The sequence below is a fragment of the Amblyomma mixtum genome, chromosome 5 (assembly GCF_055824585.1).
Source record: "Amblyomma mixtum isolate Tamu chromosome 5, ASM5582458v1, whole genome shotgun sequence".
NCBI classification, from domain to species: domain Eukaryota; kingdom Metazoa; phylum Arthropoda; class Arachnida; order Ixodida; family Ixodidae; genus Amblyomma; species Amblyomma mixtum.
Window position 1 is genome coordinate 47,795,815 of NC_143016.1, and position 20,104 is coordinate 47,815,918.

At 48.3% G+C, this 20,104-nt stretch overlaps 1 protein-coding gene across 1 annotated transcript; it reads left to right on the top strand.

The window, feature by feature from the left end:
- Positions 1–6,459: 6,459 nt before the first annotated feature.
- LOC149342019 (uncharacterized) lies at positions 6,460–19,304 on the top strand. Its single transcript, XM_089546723.1, has 5 exons — positions 6,460–6,612; positions 11,207–11,383; positions 13,501–13,628; positions 14,797–14,933; positions 19,021–19,304. Exons 1-5 carry the CDS (start codon positions 6,460–6,462, stop codon positions 19,302–19,304), a joined length of 879 nt encoding a protein of 292 aa, XP_089402849.1.
- Positions 19,305–20,104: the final 800 nt, after the last annotated feature.

The following is a 20,104-nucleotide window of genomic DNA, read 5'->3' on the forward strand; positions in this document are numbered from 1 at the left end:
TTGACAAGCCATGGCTACGCGAGGGTTTCCCAATCAGATACCAGAGTTCAACGGCTCATCGTGGTCATCGTGGGTTGGACGCCTTCAGTTCTACTTTGAAGCTAACAACATCACAGACCCAGCCTTGAAGAGGGCCAACCTGCTGACGCTGTGCGGGGAGCAGACCTACGATACTGTCTGCGCCCTTATTCAGCCAAGCACACCAGCGGCAGTGTCTTACGACGACATCGTAAAAGCGCTGCAAAAGCACTACGACCCAAGGCCATCCGAGGTCTACAGCCGGGCTCGCTTCCAACGACGAGATCAACTGGAAGGAGAAACAGTGAGCGCCTACGTAGCAGCGCTCAAGAAGCTCGCTGCCGACTGCAATTTTGGAACGCTGTCGACAACAGCTACCGGGCAGGAAATGGACGCAGCTTCTTCTGCTAACACCACCATGCTTCCCTTGGACGTGATGTTACGCGACAGATTTGTGTGCGGACTGAGTGACGAGTCACTGCAGCAGCGCCTGTTCGCTGAGAAGGACCTCACATTCAGCAAAGCTTACGACATCGCCGTTCGAGCGGAGAGCGCCGGTCACCAGCAGAGAGGGATTCGCCGGAACACCGAGCCGGTACACCAGACAAGCAACCAGGTGCGCAAGCCTTCTGTTGTTGTAAAATCGGTCAAAAAGGCACAACGCTGCTGGCGGTGTGACGACCAACACAACCCCCAGGGATGTCGATTCCAGTCAGCCACGTGTAATTTTTGCCACAAGCGAGGACATATCGAAAGAGCATGCATTACGAAACGGAGACTTGCCAAGATAAAGTCACCTTCCCAGCCTAATCACAGCGTCAACGCCTCAGAGAATACGCCGCTATCTGATCTCCATGGAACAACATCAGCAACACCATCTGTGTTGTACGACCTGAACACCATGAATCTCGGCACGCGACCGAAGATTTTTACAGAAGTAAGCGTACATCACCAGCTGATTAAGTTCGAGGTGGACTCCGGCGCAGCCTGTACTCTGATCAGTGAGGACACGTTCCGAACTTCATGGCCATCTGACGCACCCGCCCTGCAACAAGACGACACGCACCTGCGAACGTGGTCAGGACAGAATCTGCCACTATTGGGCTCTGCCAACGTGCAGGTTAACTACAACGGCCAGACCCATACGCTACCTCTGCTTGTTGTGAAGGGCACAGGATCAAGCCTTCTAGGGAGAAACTGGTTTTCTCCACTAGGCGTGATGATATGCGGCATACACCAGACGCCGAGCCAGAACATGGTTGGTAAACATCAAAACGCCGATGCGCTAAGCCGTCTGCCACTAGACGCAACTGTTGACGAACCATTTCCACCAGGAGACGTTCTGATGTTCGAAGCACTGCCAGAACCTCCGCTTACAGCAGGCACAGTTGCAGCATCTACGCAGAAGTGCGCAGCTCTCCGGCTAGTTTACACAGCTGTTCAACAAGGCAACGTGCATAAACTCAAAGGGGACAACTTCGACGCTTACCGCAGGCGAGCTACAGAGTTGAGCACCCATCGCGGCTGCATCATATTTGGGTCCCGAGTTGTGATGCCGAGAGAACTACGCGCACAAGCTATGTCTCTCATCCACGCCGGACATCGGGGCATCGTTGCAATGAAAAAGTGTGCCAGAAGCTACATGTGGTGGCCTGGCATTGACAACGACATCGAAACAGTGGTGCGAGAATGCAAGCCTTGCCAGAGCAGCCGGAGCGCCCCGCCGAAAGCTCCTGTCCCAGAATGGGAAAAGCCAGACACACCATGGCACACACTGCACATTGATTTTGCAGGACCAATTGAGGGCTGCACTTTCCTTGTGGTCGTAGATGCCTACACAAAGTGGCTTGAGATAAGGCAAATGGGACAGACGACTTCGGCAGCAGTCATTGACAACCTCCGATCACTATTTGCAACGTTCGGCCTGCCGCGCAAGGTAGTGTCGGACAACGGAACACCGTTTGTGTCTGCGGAGATCCTCAAGTTTTATCGCGACAACGGGATCTCATCAGTTACATCGGCCCCCTACCACCCAGCGACAAACGGACAAGCCGAGCGCTACGTAGCCGAGCTAAAACGCGCCCTTGAAAGAGATCAGACAGGCTCGCTGCAGCGCCGCCTTGCGCGCTTTCTCTTCAAGCAGCACACGACGGTTCAGAGCACAACAGGCGAGACCCCCTCGAAAATGATGTTCGAGCGTGAAATGCGAACCCAGCTCACAGCCATCCTCCCCGAGCCAAAGGCAGAGACGTTCCGGGAAGAAAAAGCAATTCCGCGCTGCGGCACGCTTAACGAGGGGCAGCGCGTCCTCGCCCGACAGTTTCTGAAAAAGCCACGCTGGGAGGAAGCTACAATTGTCAGACGCATAGGCCTGCGCTCTTGGCTCGTCAACATACATGGCACAGTAGCACGCCGACATCTCAACCAGCTGCGTAGATTTACGACGCCGTCTGAGAGCTGTCCGCCAGCGGAGAGAACACGTGCACCATCTTCCCACATAGCCTGGCACCTCTTCCCGGAAGAAGAGACTTCGCCCGGGACAGACCTAGGAGACACAGCGAACAACAGCCAGCCTACAAGTGTTTCTCCCCCGAGCGCACAAAGCCAGCGCGCCTCCACGCGTGAGCGCCGACCCCCTGCACGATACCAGGCAACTTTCTAAGGGGGAAGGAAGTGTTGTGTCCCCTTATTGCTTTTGTGTGTGTAACGACCACTCGCATCCTCCTCCTAACGACCACTCAATCCTCCTCCTAACGACCACTTGCCCCTCGGTCGCACGCTGTCGCCAGATGCCCCCCCCCCCCATGGTGCGCCCCCGCATCCTCCTCCTGTTCTGGGAAGCCACTCCCTCCCGTGGACGCTTCTCCGCTCCCTCCTTTCTTCGGGCGGCCAGTTCGGCTCCTGCCTCGGTCGACGCTGGTCGCACCCTCATCGGCTTTAAATAAACGAAGTCTTAAAGTACCGTGTGCGTCTTTCGCTGCATTCAACACAGCGACCGGACACGACAGAAACCAAGAGGAAAGCGAAGAGAAAGGATCGTTCATTTCGTTTACGGGGTTTAACGTCCCAAAGCGACACACGCTACGAGGGACGCCGTAGTGAAGGGCTCCGGAAATTTCAACCACCTCGGGTTCTTTAACGTGCACTGACATCGCACAGTACACGGGCCTCTAGAATTTCGCCTCCATCGAAATTCGACCGCCGCGGCCGGGATCGAACCCGCGTCTTTCGAGTCAGCAGCCGAGCGCCATAACCACTGACCACCGCGGCGGGGACGAAGAGAAAAGAGGAAAGCCAGAGTGGTGTTCCTATTATTAACTTATTCGCTGGTTTTTAGTGAACTGTAGCGTGCTGCATGATCATAAAAACTGCAGTGAAACCCCATTTGAGGTGAGAACCTTTGATAGAGTTTGTTATGTTACATCGCTTCATCTTCTATAATACACAACCAAGTGAAAGAACCAGAAGACCTTTGCCGTCTACGACGCCGCCGCTTTTAACGTTGGAACTAGTTGATTCTAGTAACGCTGGCCCGGCTTGTGGACGAAAAAAAAAAAAAAAAACGACGCAAAGTCACGTGAGAGCAGCGCAGTCGCTCAAGCTGGTTCGCTGGTTGCCCGTGCCATTTTCTGTCTGTTTCCATCGCTGGCACGGCCACACACAACAAAAGCCTAGGATGAGGATGCATAAACGTGGCGCCACATGTTCCATTTCTGTGGGGAGTAAAAATTTTACTCTCTTGCACTCTTAAGTACCTTCCTTGTATAGGGGAATAAATTGGATACTTAATATAGATGGACTAAAAGAGCATCCTTACTGAAGGCTTATATGCTTTAGAGGACAAGTCAGTAATTTACTCCCATTTGGGCTTAATTTTGCTGTATGTGGATAAAGAGGCTACACAAAGGGTGGTCGGGAACAGAGCGGGCCGCGACAGGCACAGCATGCAGAGAGAGTGACAATGCCTAAGCCAGCTGTGGCTGGTGTTGGAGAAGGGTTCAGTCGCTGGCCACTCCAACATCATGTGATGCGAAGGGGGTGATGTCATACTGTCAATACTCCATAATGAACAACAGGCCGCGTAGCGTGCCCCTCTCAGATTCGATGGGAAAGCCGCTGATCACAGACTCTGCTGCCGCACAAGCCTGAAGCCTCCGACGCCTCTAGACGTTGAATTTCGCGTTACATTGCTGCAACCGTGGTTACGATTCCTTTTCCAGTCATATTTTGGAACTGTTCATATTACACCTAACTTGGTTGTGCGCGTTTTATTCAGACAAATAAATAAAGCGGACCGCGATAGCGTAAATTTCGCGATAATATGGCGTACTCGTTAAGAATGTCCCATCTCATCGAGTCTTGATGAACGAAATTCGATTAAGCGAACATTGCAAATGAATGAATGAATTTCTTCACAAAGGAAAACTCTGGCTACCTGAGTGACCCATGATGAGAAGCTGGTAAGGTTTCCCAGCTTACAAAACTTACAAAGAGTTGGCCGCTTAGTTGTGATTAGTCGTTAGTAATAACCATCGTTAGTAATAGCCGTATCAGTTTTTAGAGATTAGAAAATGGGATTACCCTTGGCGCTTTGGATTTTTTATTTTTTACTAGTTACGTGCACTGGAGAGGTTGCTTTGCCTGCATGCTTTTCGAAAGCGCATGTATTTTGGCATGATGTACACTCAAAGTATACCCAAATTTTGTCCTGCTACAGCGCCAAGGATAATCGCGTTTTCGAAATTCTAGAAACTGATATGGCTATTACTAAAGACCGGCTACATATCTCTAATTGCAACTAGGTTCCCAACTCTACTAGCTAAAAAGTTAATTATTAAAAATTAGTTAACCAGCTTAATACCTAAAACGATTCACCGGCCTTGCGCTGTCCGCTTCAGTGGAAATACTATGCCTCAAAAGCCATATTTTTACCCCAAAAAGCCTATTTTTGAAAACTACTCTATGTCCCGTGAAACACCTGGTATGCACATGCATGCCGCCAGGAGGTGAGCTATACTTTGGCCCCACATAGCTTTTTACAGCATGGAGACATTTCGTTCCTGGCTGCATGCCTATGAATTTCAGTATCTTTCGCTGCTTTTATGGCCTTAAAGTTTTTCATGGAGATGGTGCCAACGCAAGCGCTGTATGAGCCAAATAATGCAGGCACTGGTTCTCGCACGCTCCCAGTCTGACACACAGAATTGAATTTGAACTGAATTAATGTTTGTTTCTCCAGCGAAATAAGAAAATGGGCCTCGGACGAATGGCTACGAGGGTAGCTTGAGAGGTGCCGGAGGCCCGGCTGGCCAAGTTAAGAATACATAAAAATAAAAAGGCAGAACAACAGAGCATGTGCACACTCACAGGCAAACGTATACATATACATGCAGGTGGAAAAGCCGCGCGCGCCGCTCCAAGCCGTCTTTGGTTACTTTTTTTTCTTCCCTACACGCTGTGCTGTGTTCCCGTGGCGACCTCCGCTCCCTCGCGTTGTCAAGGCAGCAGGCCGTACACACACGAGGCCTTCGCTGCGAGCGCCTTCTGACAGATGACTCCGGTGCAATCGAACCTCCCGTCGCTCGGCCCCTGTGCGGTGGCGGATCTGTCCCCTATCTTCGGTTCACCCAGTGCTGGCGTATAGTGACGCTGTGTTCGCTGGTCGCCCTCTGTCCGCTCTGGTAAGCCGTGCCAACCAGAGCCTCCACACTCGAAGAAACGCCACCGCCGACTGTGTGCGCACACTGAAGCTCCGTCGTTCGGCTGCTGGCGGAGGCGTCTTGCGCCTCCGTTGAAATGGTAAGTCAACTAATCGAGCACAGCGAAACTGATTAAGAAGCCCAAGCTGAATCGGACTGAGCAAACGAAGAAACAAGCGGCGGCTTTAGAATCGACAGTTTCGCAAGTGGAAGGTTCACTCATCTCATCAATCGTCGTGACATTCACGGCGAAGCGAAGGGACATGGCAGTAGCCGCATAGCTGACGGGTTGCTGCTCGAGACGGAATGAAGAGTCTCACACCAGGTTTTCTCGCCGCTGTTTTTCTCAAATCTGTAATGCACGTACGAGAATGAATGAGTGAGTCCACTCACACAGCACATATGACTTACTAGGCATTATCTTTATCAAAAGTGCCTATTCGACTTCGACTGCACGCATATATAATCTTGCTTGTCGCTGGGCCGCCTTCGTTGAAGACAAGCGAGTTGTGGCTGAAGTAAAACCACGAACAAACATTTAATCGGGGTTCTAACACTGCAGTATATCTACGAACGTTGAAGGGCGCATTTGAGCGTATACGTACGAGCGCGTGAGCGTCGGTAATGTAGAGCAAAGGCGCCAAAGACCACACACACACACAAGACAAGAGAACGGGACAGAGCGCCTCCCGTGACAAGGGTCGCCGAAAGCCTCTTACAGATTTACTTACAGAAGATGAAGATGAGGGCAGTGAGGGCTGGGGCAGAGGTCCCTCGTGGAGCGGTGAGACCTGTGGTGGTGCCGTACGTGCACAAGTTGGCCCACAACCTGAAGAAGGTCGCGAGCAGGCATGGTGTCCCGCTCATCTTTTCAGCCCCCCTGAAGCTCGGAAGCGTTTGCCCTCGAGTCGATAAAAGAAAAAGGCTGTGGTACTAAGCATGGGCGACCTTTCATGAGATGTGCCGAAGGGGTTGTTTATGAAATTCCCCGCTCGTGCGGTCGTTCCTATATAGGACAAGGAACATGAACGAAACGTAGAACAAATAAAGAGGGCCCAAATTTGCCGCAACATATCAGACCCTGCCCTTCACACTCTTGTGAGCCATGCTTCTCAATTCGTGCGGATCCTTGCCAGAAGCAGCAATATCAAAGGCAGAGAATTGATTGAAGCGTTCTATATCAGTAAGAAAGGCAGTTTGTGTCAGCGAAACATCTGTATCTCTGTATCAGGGGGAAAAAGTTTTTTGAGCATTCGTTGCCAGGTAGTCGTTGATGCGTAAATTTGTTCCTTGCGCAGACGCTGGCTAAGTGTATATATGTATCTGGGTTGGCGCTCTGTCCCGTGTGTGTGTGTGGTTTTTGGCGCCTTTACTTTACAATGAATTACCAACTAGCCCAGCAAGAAGTTCTCTTAAGTCGGTCATGTAGACGCTTTGCCAGTGCTCAGGGACTCCTGAACTCTTTTTTGAGTTGGGGAATAGCGTAGCTATTATAAGGCTGATAAATAATTGATTAGAAAGGAGAATAAAAATTTATGCTAGCGTACAGGTAATAGTCAATTTATTTACTCCGTACTATATGTTTATGCTAGGGGTGATTTCGGGAGATTAGCTGAACAGGGATCCATTACTCTGCGACTGTTCTTTGAAAAGATGGTAACTATATTTTGTCTACAAAATCAGAATGTTGTAAGGGAGCGTTTACGACTGAAAAGAAAGTCAACTGCAATCACAAGTCACTTTGTTAGCTGAACTGAATAAGCGTTTTGACTCCAGAATTGTCACGAGAAGCAGGATGCCCACGTAATCCAGAGAATACTGACCCCCCCCCCAAAAAAAAAAAATAATAAAAAAATAAACGCAATATCGCGGGTCCGCGCTGTCGTCGATGTAACTTCTATATAAAATAAAGAAATTTTGTTAGAATGCCGGACACAAAATCAGATTTTTTTGTTCAAGTTTTGCAATTCTGAAAGAACATGCAGAGCGATACAAGTAGCAGTACGGTCGAGCCCTGATACATCGAACCCGGATATTTCGAATTATTGGATATATATCGAACCCGCAGATTCATAATCATCAGCAGCGGCTTGACTACGTCCACTGCAGGGCAAAGGCCTCACCCATATCTCTCCAACTAACCATGAGCTGCGCCAGCTGTGGCTGCCATATCCCCGCAAACTTCTTAATCTCATCCGCCCACCTAACTTTCTTGGAATCCAGACCGTAACCCTTAACTACCACCGGTTATCTTGTCATTAACTCGCACCTGTTCTCTGACCCACTCCGCTCTCTTCCTCTCTCTTAACGTTACACTTATCACTTTCCATAGCTCGGTGCGTTGTCCGTAACTTAAGCTGAACACTGTTTGTTAGCCTCCACGTTTCTGCCCCATAGGTGAGTAGCGGTAATATACGGCTGTTATATACTCTTCTCTTGAGGGGTACTTCATTGAATCTTGAGATTATCCCCTTGAAAATCCTGTGTAAAAGTATAGGAAAGTCGCTCTCTATACCGAACTCCAATTTCGCCGGTCATTCGATACATCGAACGCAACGCCACGCCCCTGCAAATGGCGCTTCCGCTAACGGCGCTGTTCGGTCCCTTTTCGCGCGCGGAGACGGGTAGGCTGCGTATAGCCTTGGGCACTTGCTGGCGGCAGCCACGTGACGAGGTGAACATAGTGTGTGCACGAGGGTAGCCCTCGGTCTCTTGTACTCATTTTCCTCGCTACATATCGGCCGTGCGGTGAAGCCACATCTCCGGCCATTGCCTGGTGTGCTTCGATCGCGCGCTTCCCTGCTGAAGGCGTTGCGGAAACCAAACGTACCTTAATCTTAATGAGAATATTCTGTTTACAGTGTAATGGTGACATCATTACAAATTATATGATAGGCAGTGGATAGTTCCAAAGCACCGTCCGCTGCGGCTTCGATGCCAAGCAGGTTCCTGGCAACGCCTAGCGAGCAGTGCGCTGCCGGGACTCTGGCGGGCGGCGCGTCGCTAGCGTGGGTATAATCTATTGTTGCTTCTTTGTTACAGTTAACGTTAACTACTGCCATTGCTATATATTGAATTATCGATATATCGAACTCGAAGAGGATAGCGAAATGATTCGATATAATGATAATCAAAAATGGCAGTAGTTAAGCTGAAGTGCAACATAGAAGCTGCAGTACATTGCATCCACGCTATATCGAATCATTTCGCTATACCCTTCGAGTTCGATATATTCGGGTTCGACAATGCCTTCTAGTGTACGCTCGCCTTTCAGCTACTTGTGGAAGCAACTTAATTCTGCACAATCAATTACAATGAACTATGCAGTATAGTAATACACAAAATGCAAAGTGAGAAAAGTGTTTGTAGGCGTCCTCAGACAAACCTCGCAAGGCTTTGAACGGGGGAGAGACAGCCGTACATTTCTGACAGTGCTTGTACAAGCAATGGCGCTAGCGCATTCGTTATTTCAATATATAGCCGTACAGCGCTGTCACCGCTTTGTGCATTCTCACTCTGAGCATGTTGGGCTCTCTGGCTGTATTCTCGGCGCCAGGCTTGGCTGCTCGTGACTGCAACGCGTAAGGGAAATGTCTGGCGGACGAATAATTTTTACGCGCATGCATGTTGTATGTTTGTAGAAAGAATGGTTTGCATAGCTCCTCCATCGAAATGTGGCCGCCACGCGGCCGCCATTTGATTCCGCGATCTTGGGATCAGCAGTCAAAAGCCTGAGCCATTGAGCCGAGCACAGCTGCCAGTCGGAGGAGGACAAGGCATGTAGATACCAAAGGCATGTAGATATCACGAGTTGGATCATTACATGATCGCTCCGAACGAATGATTTGTCAGAATATTAAAAAAAAATCGAAGCATTTGATTCAACCGCCAAGACGAATAGAAACATACTCAGTTCGATTGCCTGAAAATAACCAGTATCCGCGACCCAGTCTCAGTTGTCTGTGGCCAAATGAACATTATACAGAGTACTGATTTTCGCTTTCAGCTCCAAAGTAGGTGCAGACGTTTCACCAACATTACGCTTTCCGAAATCATAATGGCATAGGGGTGCTCCAACTCTTCCGAAGTTAGCGCACCTCTATGTCATTATGAACGACCAACTATAGCCCCCTTCAAAGCACTTCCGAAATCAATACGCCTCAGAAAGCCTCGCGCTGCATACACCCATTAAAAGTGCTCCATAGAACGGCACGCTATCTTGCCGGGCAGGGCAGCCTGACTGCGGTAAAGCGTCGTAAAGCGGCAGAGCGTGTCGAATGGCGCTGCGCGGAACGAAAACAAAATAAGTGTTTCCGAGATACGAAACACATCTACCCGAGTTCGCTTATCCGCTTTACACGGTGGCGAGTATTGCGGTGAACGACAGTCGTTGCACCGCCAAGGCGTGATTTCGCCTTTGTGGCCGTAGAACATCAGCAATTAGTGCGAGAAATTGCCCCTTTCGACCACCAAATGCGTTTGCGAACATTGAAGGCGTGCCTACCTGCTGTTGTGGCGATCGATAAGGACGGCGCGTGATTTCAGGGGGGAAATCAGGGCCGGCGGCTTAAGCATGTTTTCTTTTTTCGTATATTAGTTCAAAGTGCTAAATAGAAATTTGCTATAAAAAGTCCCATACAAATAAAAAATACGAAAATGATTAAATATAGGTTGGAAAGCATAAACGACGTTATTTCTAAAGGCATAGAAGGATGCGAAATAATGAGAAAAAGAAAATGATGTCCAGTTTTCTAGACTCCGCACCGAAGAACTTGTAAAATTCGAAAATACCGCTTTATGTATACGCTAGGAAACACTGACTTATAGTGAACTTGTCACAACAAAGAGCTTATTGAGAAGCTACATGTCGTGCAAAACCGTAGGGTGCTTGAGGTGCCCACCGCGCAAACTTTTCTGACATATGGCGCAGCAAGGTTCATTTGAATAGCAGAATGCTCCATTCCGGCATAATTTTCCTGGGGTACATAATAGTAATAAGCTAGCACACATGTTACGCCAACACACTGTGGCCCGCAAAACTGCCTTACTTAGACATAGTCGCCATTTCTTGGGAGGAGCTGATGTTTTCTTCTTTCCCGTTTGCCTGGTTAAACAGAAATGCACAGTGTAACAGCACTGCAGCCTCGGTATTTGCCACATGTTAGGGTCGTACGAGAGCGCACTGCAAAACAGTAAAAAAATGAAAGATAGCAAGTCCTATACCATAACAAAACTTGGTTGCGGGTATCCGTCGGACTTTGCCAGGTGCTCGGAACTATCACTAAGAGGCAATCTCCCGGTATACAGAGAGGGTCAAAATTCTGGGAGCGATCGCGCGCGCCGCCATCAAAAGCCACGAGACCTGCGTGTTTGAAACCCCTCGACTGCGGAGTGACGCGCTCACGGGGCCAGTGAGTCGTTCCGCGCCAAGACGTGCGGACATAGATAACATGACAAAGCATTTCTGTTCGCTCCTCACGTGCACGCAGGCCGGTGTAGTAGCCACACACACATCAACCTGCCGCCTCGGCCGGGTCACGTACTACACCCAGGCACGTGTGCTGGGGCCCAATGCTCGCCCCGAACGGGCCAAGGCTGACTGCCGTGCACGGTCGATGCGACACCACCGCGTCCCCACGTGTGACGCTGCGGTGGACGCGGATCCTGTACATTAATTTGATCGGGCTTTCTTGAGTGCTTCGGCCTTTGTAGTGGGACGGCTTCCACTCAAGCAGTATTCAAAGCTATTCAGCCGAACTGGCGTTTATCCATCTATCAAAGTAGCCCGTCGTAGACGGGGCCTTGATTGGTCGTCAGGAGCACAATCAATAGAGCCTCATGCAGAATCCAGTTGCACCTACGATCTAGTTCTTGGCTTCTGCCAATGAGGCGCATGGTGTGCGTGAGAGGTTCCAGTAGCCGCGTAAAACAAATTCTGTCAAGAAAATATGACACTTCACAACAGCAATTTTCCGTGGAGGAGTTTCGTGGAACTTAGCTGGACCTTATAGAGTAATCCAGGTCTGTAACGGTTAGCGGATGTGTGCCCCCTTTTTGAGCGTTCATTGAATGCTTGTAAAATCTCGAACTTGAGGCAACATTGCTGTAAAATGGTATGAAGACTGAATTTGGGAAAGTTTGTATCGAGAAAACTGTTCAGACACCAGCCTTGAAAATCACGATTGATTTTGTCTAAAACCACGAACACCTCAGTTCTGGGCCATTAATTGCGGGTTGTGCACTTAACACTTAACGGGAACGATTTGCTCGAAGACAGTGTTAAAGTTAGTCGATTGGAAGTGCGTTACGAGAATCGGTCGAAAAGTGCATACCTTCGTTACTTTCTAGCTTTTGTCAAAAAAAAAAAAAAAATGGACAGAAACGGTACAATGCGTGGACGCGCTGTAGTCTGTGGGACGAGGTGATACGAGTGTTTCTGTCCTGTTGGAAAGCCGAACACCTGGAAGGGGGACGCATAAATTTATTAGAAAAACGACGCACGGATTCAAAACCAGTACACCCAAACAAAATGCTGGCGCTGTACAACCATCAGCCTTGAATTTCAGTGTAAAATTTTTCGTCTTTGTCTATTTCAGAAATGTCTCCAAACCTAACTGGGAAGCTCTGATCTCTCACTTTCTGTTTAACTGCGAAATTATACCCCATGTTATAGGAAGAGTTCAAATACAAAGATGAATCCAGGGTTCCCTGATGTAGGCTGTATAGTATATAGGGAGTGACGATGCGGTCCCCACATGCACCATTTCAAGTCATGAGGCCGGGCCAGGTGGTGGTCTTTGCCGCGAAGATGGCGAAGACCGAGAGATCGAAGATAGGGTTAGTATCACATGAGGTGCTGTGGGATAAGGGAGGGAAAGAGGGGGGGAGGGGGGGGGGTATGGAAACGTGGCCGCCGACTGCTGGTGACTACCGCGGTCAGAACCACGGAAAGTTGCTGTTTTGAAGCATAACCTTCTGCCACGGGTTAACCCGCTGAGGAGGTCCGAACCATGCCGAGGAAGGAATACAGGTTTAAGCAAAATTAATGGCGCTCAAGAGGCCACATTAGCGCGATAATTTTAGCTTAGGGCTCACCTTGCTATTGCATTTCTTTGTACCAAGACACTTCACTATTTCATTTTAATCGGGCTCAGGGTTCGTCACCTTTAAATGCCGTTTTATACATTTCGCAGTTAGTACGCTGCTCCTAACCTCTCTCTACTCTCGTCGAAACGTTGGAAACCTCCCTGTTGCTTCCTCTCCCTCGTTAACTTTGGTTTTGCTCAATTTGTTTGTTATTTCTCGCAATATTGGATCACGTGATTTATATATTTAAATAAAAAAATACATTTACGACGGATTTGCACACTGTGCACCTAAAACTGTTTCAGGATGTGAGCAGTTTAGAAACATTTGAATCGCTCATCGCTACTGCTGGCGTTATGGCTGCACGAATTAATTACACTTGTGTCCCGAAAGTCTTTTTCTATAGTGTACAATTTGGATTGGATCAAACATGGAGATATTGATAATAGTGCATGTTAATGGAATAAAACCAGAGAGCTGCTTTTGTGACGGTTTATCCATACCGTGTACGATACTTTTGCCGTTTTTGGCGATAACGCCGGCCTGCCTTGTCCAGTGACTTATTGTGCCTCCAGTTTCGCCATATTTTGTTAGTGCAACGTTATTTATAGAGAAAGACGTAGCGGCCTGGAAACTTCTAATTCGGTTCAAATTCCGCGCTTACTTTTGTGCCTGTTTTCCAGCCTGCAGCTTCTAGCACCAAGGTCGCGAAGGCTGTGTTTGCGCATGGATACGACTCAGACGCGCAGGACACCGAGCCAGCCCCTTAAAGGAAAGGAACCCGCGCGTTACCCTGGCGTACCTCCATCCAGCATGGTACTTCTGGTAAGGCCATCTTCAGTGTTCGCACAGACTCAACGATTTTTTTTTTCGAATCAGTAGCGCGGGAAAGAAAGGTATCGCATATGAGCTTGCAGATATATGCTCTGGAGCTTCTACAGCATGTGTAGCACTTCCCCTCGCTGTCTCACAAGTGACTTTCAGGTGATAGCCTAAAACGTTCGGAAAAACTGGTACCTTGATAACAACTGAGCAGTGGCACAGAGTGCTTGTGCTTGTAAGACAACCCTCTACTCGAACGGTGAAACAATTTCGGCCAAGACTGCATGCATGAAAGCTTACTCTCTTATTTTTTCGTGCTTGTATGTATGCCTCTCCTCCTGCATGCACTTTCAACGCATAAATAACGCCTTCGCCCACAAAACATACCGGATGTTTCAGCGAACACTTTCAAACGTCAGAAAACCGGCGAATCGTCTTCAGTAGTAAGACGGTTAACTAATCTTTACTAGTAGCATTAGGCGCCTAGTTGCATTAGAGATCCGTAGCCGGTCGTTAGTTATAGCCATAATAGTTTTTAGAATTTCGAAAACGCGATTACCCTCTCCGCTATGGCTCAAGCAATTTTGGCTACGCCGTGCCAAAATACATGAGGTTTCGAAAAGCATGCAGGCAAAGCAACCCCTCCAGTGCCCGGAACTAGTCGACATAGCCAAATTTTGTCGAGCCACAGCGCCGAGGGTAATCGCGTTTTCGAAATTATATAAAAAAAAACTGATATGGCTATTACTAACGGCCGGCTATAAATCTCTAATTACAATCAGGTGCTTACCTCTAACAATTAAAAGTTAACTATTAGAATTTAGTTAATCACTTTACGAATTAAAACGATTCGCCTATCTTTTTGACGTCCGCCAACACTGGTATTACTATGTCGCAAAAAGCTTCTCTTTACCTCAAAAACCTATTTCTAAAAATTAGTGATCGTCTTTCCTGAAACACCTGGTATGTGTCGCCGAAATTAATGCGTTTTTGACTGATTCATGATAAAATACAAGTTTCTATAAATCTTAGCATAGTTCTCCACTAAGCAGCACCAGTTGACGGGAGCGCTCTTTTGTACGCGACTGCTGGTGGGGGAATAGTGCCAAGGAAACGACGAAGTACTGCTGAAGACCAAAACAATTGTATTTTCTCTTCGCGCTGCGTGCAGGATAGCCCTCGTGGTGGTTCTGGCGTCCGCAGTGGTCGTGACCGTACTCTGCATTGTTTGCTGCCGGAGACCACGCCGCAAGTCTCCCACATTGTGCATCCCCACCGCAGCCCTGCCGGCCGCAGCACTAAGGACCAGTGAGTGAAGTGAACCTTCATTTCTTATTGGAAGGGACTTCGGCTTCGTTTGGCTGAAGCTCGATAGCTGCATTGTTGCACCTTCGCTGTCCAGTTACTTTTGCCCCCAGCTCCCATGAAGCTACACGAATTTTCTGAAAGCTGTCATTCATACCTAGACACGCTCCTAAGTGATCAGCGTTACTGCTCACGTTGCTCGGGCGTAAACGAAGCATGGCCTTAAAACGGGCTCTGAAAGGTATTCTCAGTAAAGCTGCGGTATACCTGGGATCTTAAAAGACGCCGCTTCACGAAAATCCTCCAATAAGAACTTTTGAATGCGTTTGTTAGAACTCAGTAATCTGTAGTCCAAATATGAATTGCAACGTTTTCGCGCCTTTCCCTCTCCTCTGGTCACTTTTGCCACTCTGAAAAGTCGGCGCTCCTGTACTGGCCGGGTCGGCCCCACCACTGGCTGCCGACGCAGCGACGCGGCTGACTGGCTGCGACCATGGTAGCTGTGTGACGGCTGAAAGAATCTAACCAATAACGATTTCTTAACCGACATACGCAGAAGCGCTACACGGAGGATAGTGAGAGTTTCAAAAAGTCGCCTGAAAGGGATCGCCAACTTTAGCGAGAGATTGTGGGTTCTCTGCTGCGTGTAGAAGTGTATTATTTGGCTCAGGTGTCCATGGCAACCCAATGCAATGATTGAGAGAGTTTGCGTACTCTACCCAGGAGTTGTTTGAGGACCCCTTTAAAGCTCTTGACGAACGCGACTCATGCTAGTCCCCAGAGAGAAGAAGCCTTGTAGTGCAGCAGAGATAGTAAGTGCTCCGAAAACTCTCCTGAAGCCTAAGTCAACGAGCGTGCCCGCATGCCATTTATCGGTTGCACGTCATAACCCAGCACGAAAAGCAAGCTGACCTTACCGTTCACGAAGGGAATACGTGTACGCTAGCGAGGCCACAGCGAGGTCTTATGTCGATGGCTGCGTGACGACTATCACGCGAGCAAGACGTAACGGCCACCACTGCAGAGCACTTCCTAAGAAGCTATATCAGCAAGCCCACTTGTTCCTGGCCTACCGGGGAGATGGTCCTTCGAGTCAAGGCTGGTCTAACCCTTACAGCCGAATTCATTAATTAATCGTATACGTTGCCACGAACAGTGACAACAATACGGGCGTGCAGAGCGCATCATGTGTACCGGGCGTCCCTGCCAAAAGTAACTAATGTTAAAAAAAAAAAAAAAACGGAATGTCCTAGTCGAATGTAAGCAGATGAGTGCTCAGCACTCAACTATATTATATTATGATCAAACAAAAGCACAAAGCGTCGCAGCATTATAATATAATATAGTTGAGGGCTCAGCACTATTCTATTATAATGCCGCGAAGCTTTGTACGTTTGTTTGTTCATGCTGAAAGCCGCCGGCACGCGACTTAATCACTCTGTGACGCGAGATGCGACCAATTTTATCTCGAATCCACACACAACTGCTTCTACCTTGTTCGAGATCGCTGTAGCTGTTTCTAGGGCTTTATCTCGAAGTTTTTAAGCCAGCTTTAAATTGAGCGCTGTTGAGAGCGGCGGGGATTTTCCGTTCCTCGACGACCGCAGTGCGCGTTTGTTGCTATCGCCGCCGCCGAGTCGTTCTGTTCTTTGTGGGCGCAGCTCAACCCAATAAAGTTTTGGAAATCCCTTCACTGTGTGCTCCTAACTGCTGGACTGCAGTCGCCGCTACGTGAAAATTTATACTTTTTTGACTGTCTCAGTGGTATGGGAACTTCATTAATTAGTGAAGACTAATTATTCAGCTTTTTAAATATTGGTGGCAGGAATAAAGTGTAGATGCTCAGGCTGTAAATCACTTTTAAAAACAGCCAGCTGTAATGTTTGCACCAGAACACTATTTACATAGCTTTACGTGCCAGCGGTGCTACTTCAGCGTCCCAAGACTCGTGTCAGAACAAAATCCGATATTCTCTGGAGCGGTGTTCGCGACGGAGGTTTGCGTGTGCACTGGGCGAGAGGAATCCGCCAGCAGCTGCCATGTTGTATCTCTTATATTTCGTGGCCTTTGTTTTAAGGCCTGTAAATAAAGCTGTGTAAATATTGCCTTGGTGCAAGTATTTCAGCCAGCCATTTTGGAAGACAATCTACAACCTAGGTATTGACACTTTATTCTTGGAGCCAATATATAAAAGTCAGCTGAGTAGTAGGCACTACTAAAATGAATTTTGAGAACGAAAAAATACTGCAGACTACGCTACGCGACTCTAAACAGCACTAAGTTTGCTTCACTCGGCCAGGACACTTGGCCTTTATTAAAACCTTCTCTATTTTAGTTCGCGCGCCTAGTATACTCCCGGTATATATCATCAACCGTCATCGCCTCAGTTTAACTACATCCACTGCAGGACAAAGGCCTCTCCCATATCTCTCCAGTTAACCCTGTCCTGTACCAGCTGCGCACACCGTATACCTGCAAATATCTTAACTTCAACCACCCAACTGACCCTCTGCTACCCCCTGCTAAGTTTGACATCTCTTGCAATCCATTTCGTTATCCTTAACGACCATCGGTTATCTTGCCCTCGCATAAAATGCCTTGCTCATGTCCATTTATTTTTCTCGATTTCGACTATGGGATGTCATTAACTCATGTATGTTCCCTCACATACTCTGCTCTCTTCCTGTCTCATAACCTATCATTTTCACCTATCGTTACACCTACAATTACACCTGTCATTTTACTTTACGTAGCTCGCTGGGTTATTCCCAATTTATGTTCAACCCTTTTCGTTATCTTCTACGTTTCTGCCCCACAGATGAATACCGGTAAGATAAAACTGTTATGTACTTTTATCTTGGGGGACACTTTTAAACTGCCATTCATGACCAAATGCACTCCACCACATTCGCAATCTTCTAGTTTGTTCATTCGCGTGGTCCGGACCTGCGGTCACTACCTGTCCTAAGTAGATGTATTTCTTTACCACTTACAGCACCTGGCTGAGTATCGTAAACTGCTATTCCCTTCCGAGACTGTTTAACACTTCTTTAGTTTTCTGCAAATTAATTTTAGACCCAACGTTATGTTTTGCGTGTCCATACATGTCCTCGATCATGCTTTACACTTCAGCAAATCACAGCAAATCACAGCAAATCAGCAAATCACAGATTACTAAGGTATTCTTCACTCACTCTTATTTCTAACTGTTCGCAAGCCAGGTCCCCGAATACCTTGTGTAAATACGCGGTGCATAGCATTAGATAGGTCGCCTCTCCCTGCTTGACACCCTTCCTTATTCAGATTTTATTACTTTCTTTGCGTTTGACTATGGTGGCGTTTCAGCCGCTATGATATCTACCAGTATTTTTACATATGGTTCTTCTACACCCTTTTCCCATAATGCATACATGACTGCTGAAGTTTCAGCTGAGCCAAATGCTTTCTTGTAATCTGCTAAGGCTATATTTTGGAGTTGATTATATTGCGCCTTTCTCTATCGCCTGATTGATAGTATGAATATGGTCTATTGTCGAGTAGTCTTTACGAAAGCCAAAATGTTCCTTTCGTTAAATACCTAGTAGGCACCGGACAGTAAACTGATCGGCTTGCAATTTTTCGAACCCTTGACGTCACCTTTCGTATGGATTAAGATAACGTTGGCGTTCTTCAAAGATTCCGGTTTCTCGAGGTTATAAGACATTATGTATAGAGGATGGCCTGTTTTTCTGCAGCACAATCTTCCCGGTGTCCTTCGACAGATCTGCTGTCACGTAATCCTTAGCAGCTGCTCCCCCCCTTTGCATTGTTTCTAAACATTTCTTTACTTCCCTTTTCATTACTGGAGAGATGTTTGATTCCTCTGCGCCGCAGCCTCCATCATAATCGTCCTGATTACTTCGGATACTATATAGATCTGTTTAGAACCCCTGGCTACAATATTCACACATGTAACTCTCTATAGTGTCCCTGTATCAAGCTGCCACAGGTTCTGCGCTCTTCTTCATCACATCCCAAAGACCTGCATTTATTTTTATTTTTCCCAGCAACTGCAAACTGCTCACGAACGCCCACCTATTCCTTGTTCCAGCGCAAGATGCCCAGGGCATCATCCACCCGGACGTGGCCTTCCGGGTCGTGGCAGAGGCCTCGGGCGCGGCCGCTCCTCTGGCGGAGGCGCTGAGGGCAGCTGACCCGCTCAGGGCGGCTGACCCTCCGTCGCGCATCGTCACTCCCCTGCGACCCCTGAGCCCCGCCTACCAGCCGACGCAGCCCGTGAGCGTGCGCAGTACACCGTGCCACCGGGGCGCCCTGGAGCTTACGCTGCCGCCGGGATACATCGCCCAGAGGGACACCAAGCTGGCCTCTTCGTGACCCATGCATGGCCAGCAGATCCGGTGCGAGCGTGAACACTGTTCTATAGGCTGGCACTGCCTACTAAGCGTCTCACCGAGTTCGCATCGCTCCATCAAGTGCTCACGTGCGTGCTTGTGGAGTGCAAGAAGAACTTTTTCGGCTATGGTCGGCGCGCGTTTCTCGACAACGTGACTGTGAGCAAAAAGACCTAGGTGCACAAAAACAGAAGAAAAAAAAGCAACAAAATAAGAGCTGTATTCATTTCTTGTTTCGTCCGTCTTGTTTTGCGCAGGTCCTACCGAAGGACACGTGAAATAGATACTTTACTTGTTTGAACAGGCAGTTCGTGCCTGACACCAGCAACGACTTCTGTGTATTGGTGTTTTCTTCGCAACATTCCTGCAGACTAGAACTGCTTCGTGCGCCGGAGCTTGTGCGCAGTCCAGCACCCCTGCGGCAGAGCTTCTCGAGCGGTGACCGAATGCATCACACGACCGTCGATCTTTGCACTTCCTGAACGGACAAATAGGTGTGTGGTTGCCTCGTTGGATTGACGTGTTCTCTCTCATCGTGTACCGCGCTTTTCTCGAGGTGATGGAGTGGACAGAGGTTTATCGAAACACTATGCGTTACATTCAAGCTATATAGTCTGTGCGTTTTTTTTTTAGTTTTCTAATTAGGCTTTGTGCAGCTGCACAAGACGGCTGTCGTTGTTCTCAATGGTGTAGTGTTACGTGACACCGTTGTTAACTGTAGGCTGCGTCGCTGTGATGCATCAGCGAAGAAGAGCACTTTTTATACGACCGCAAATTACCACT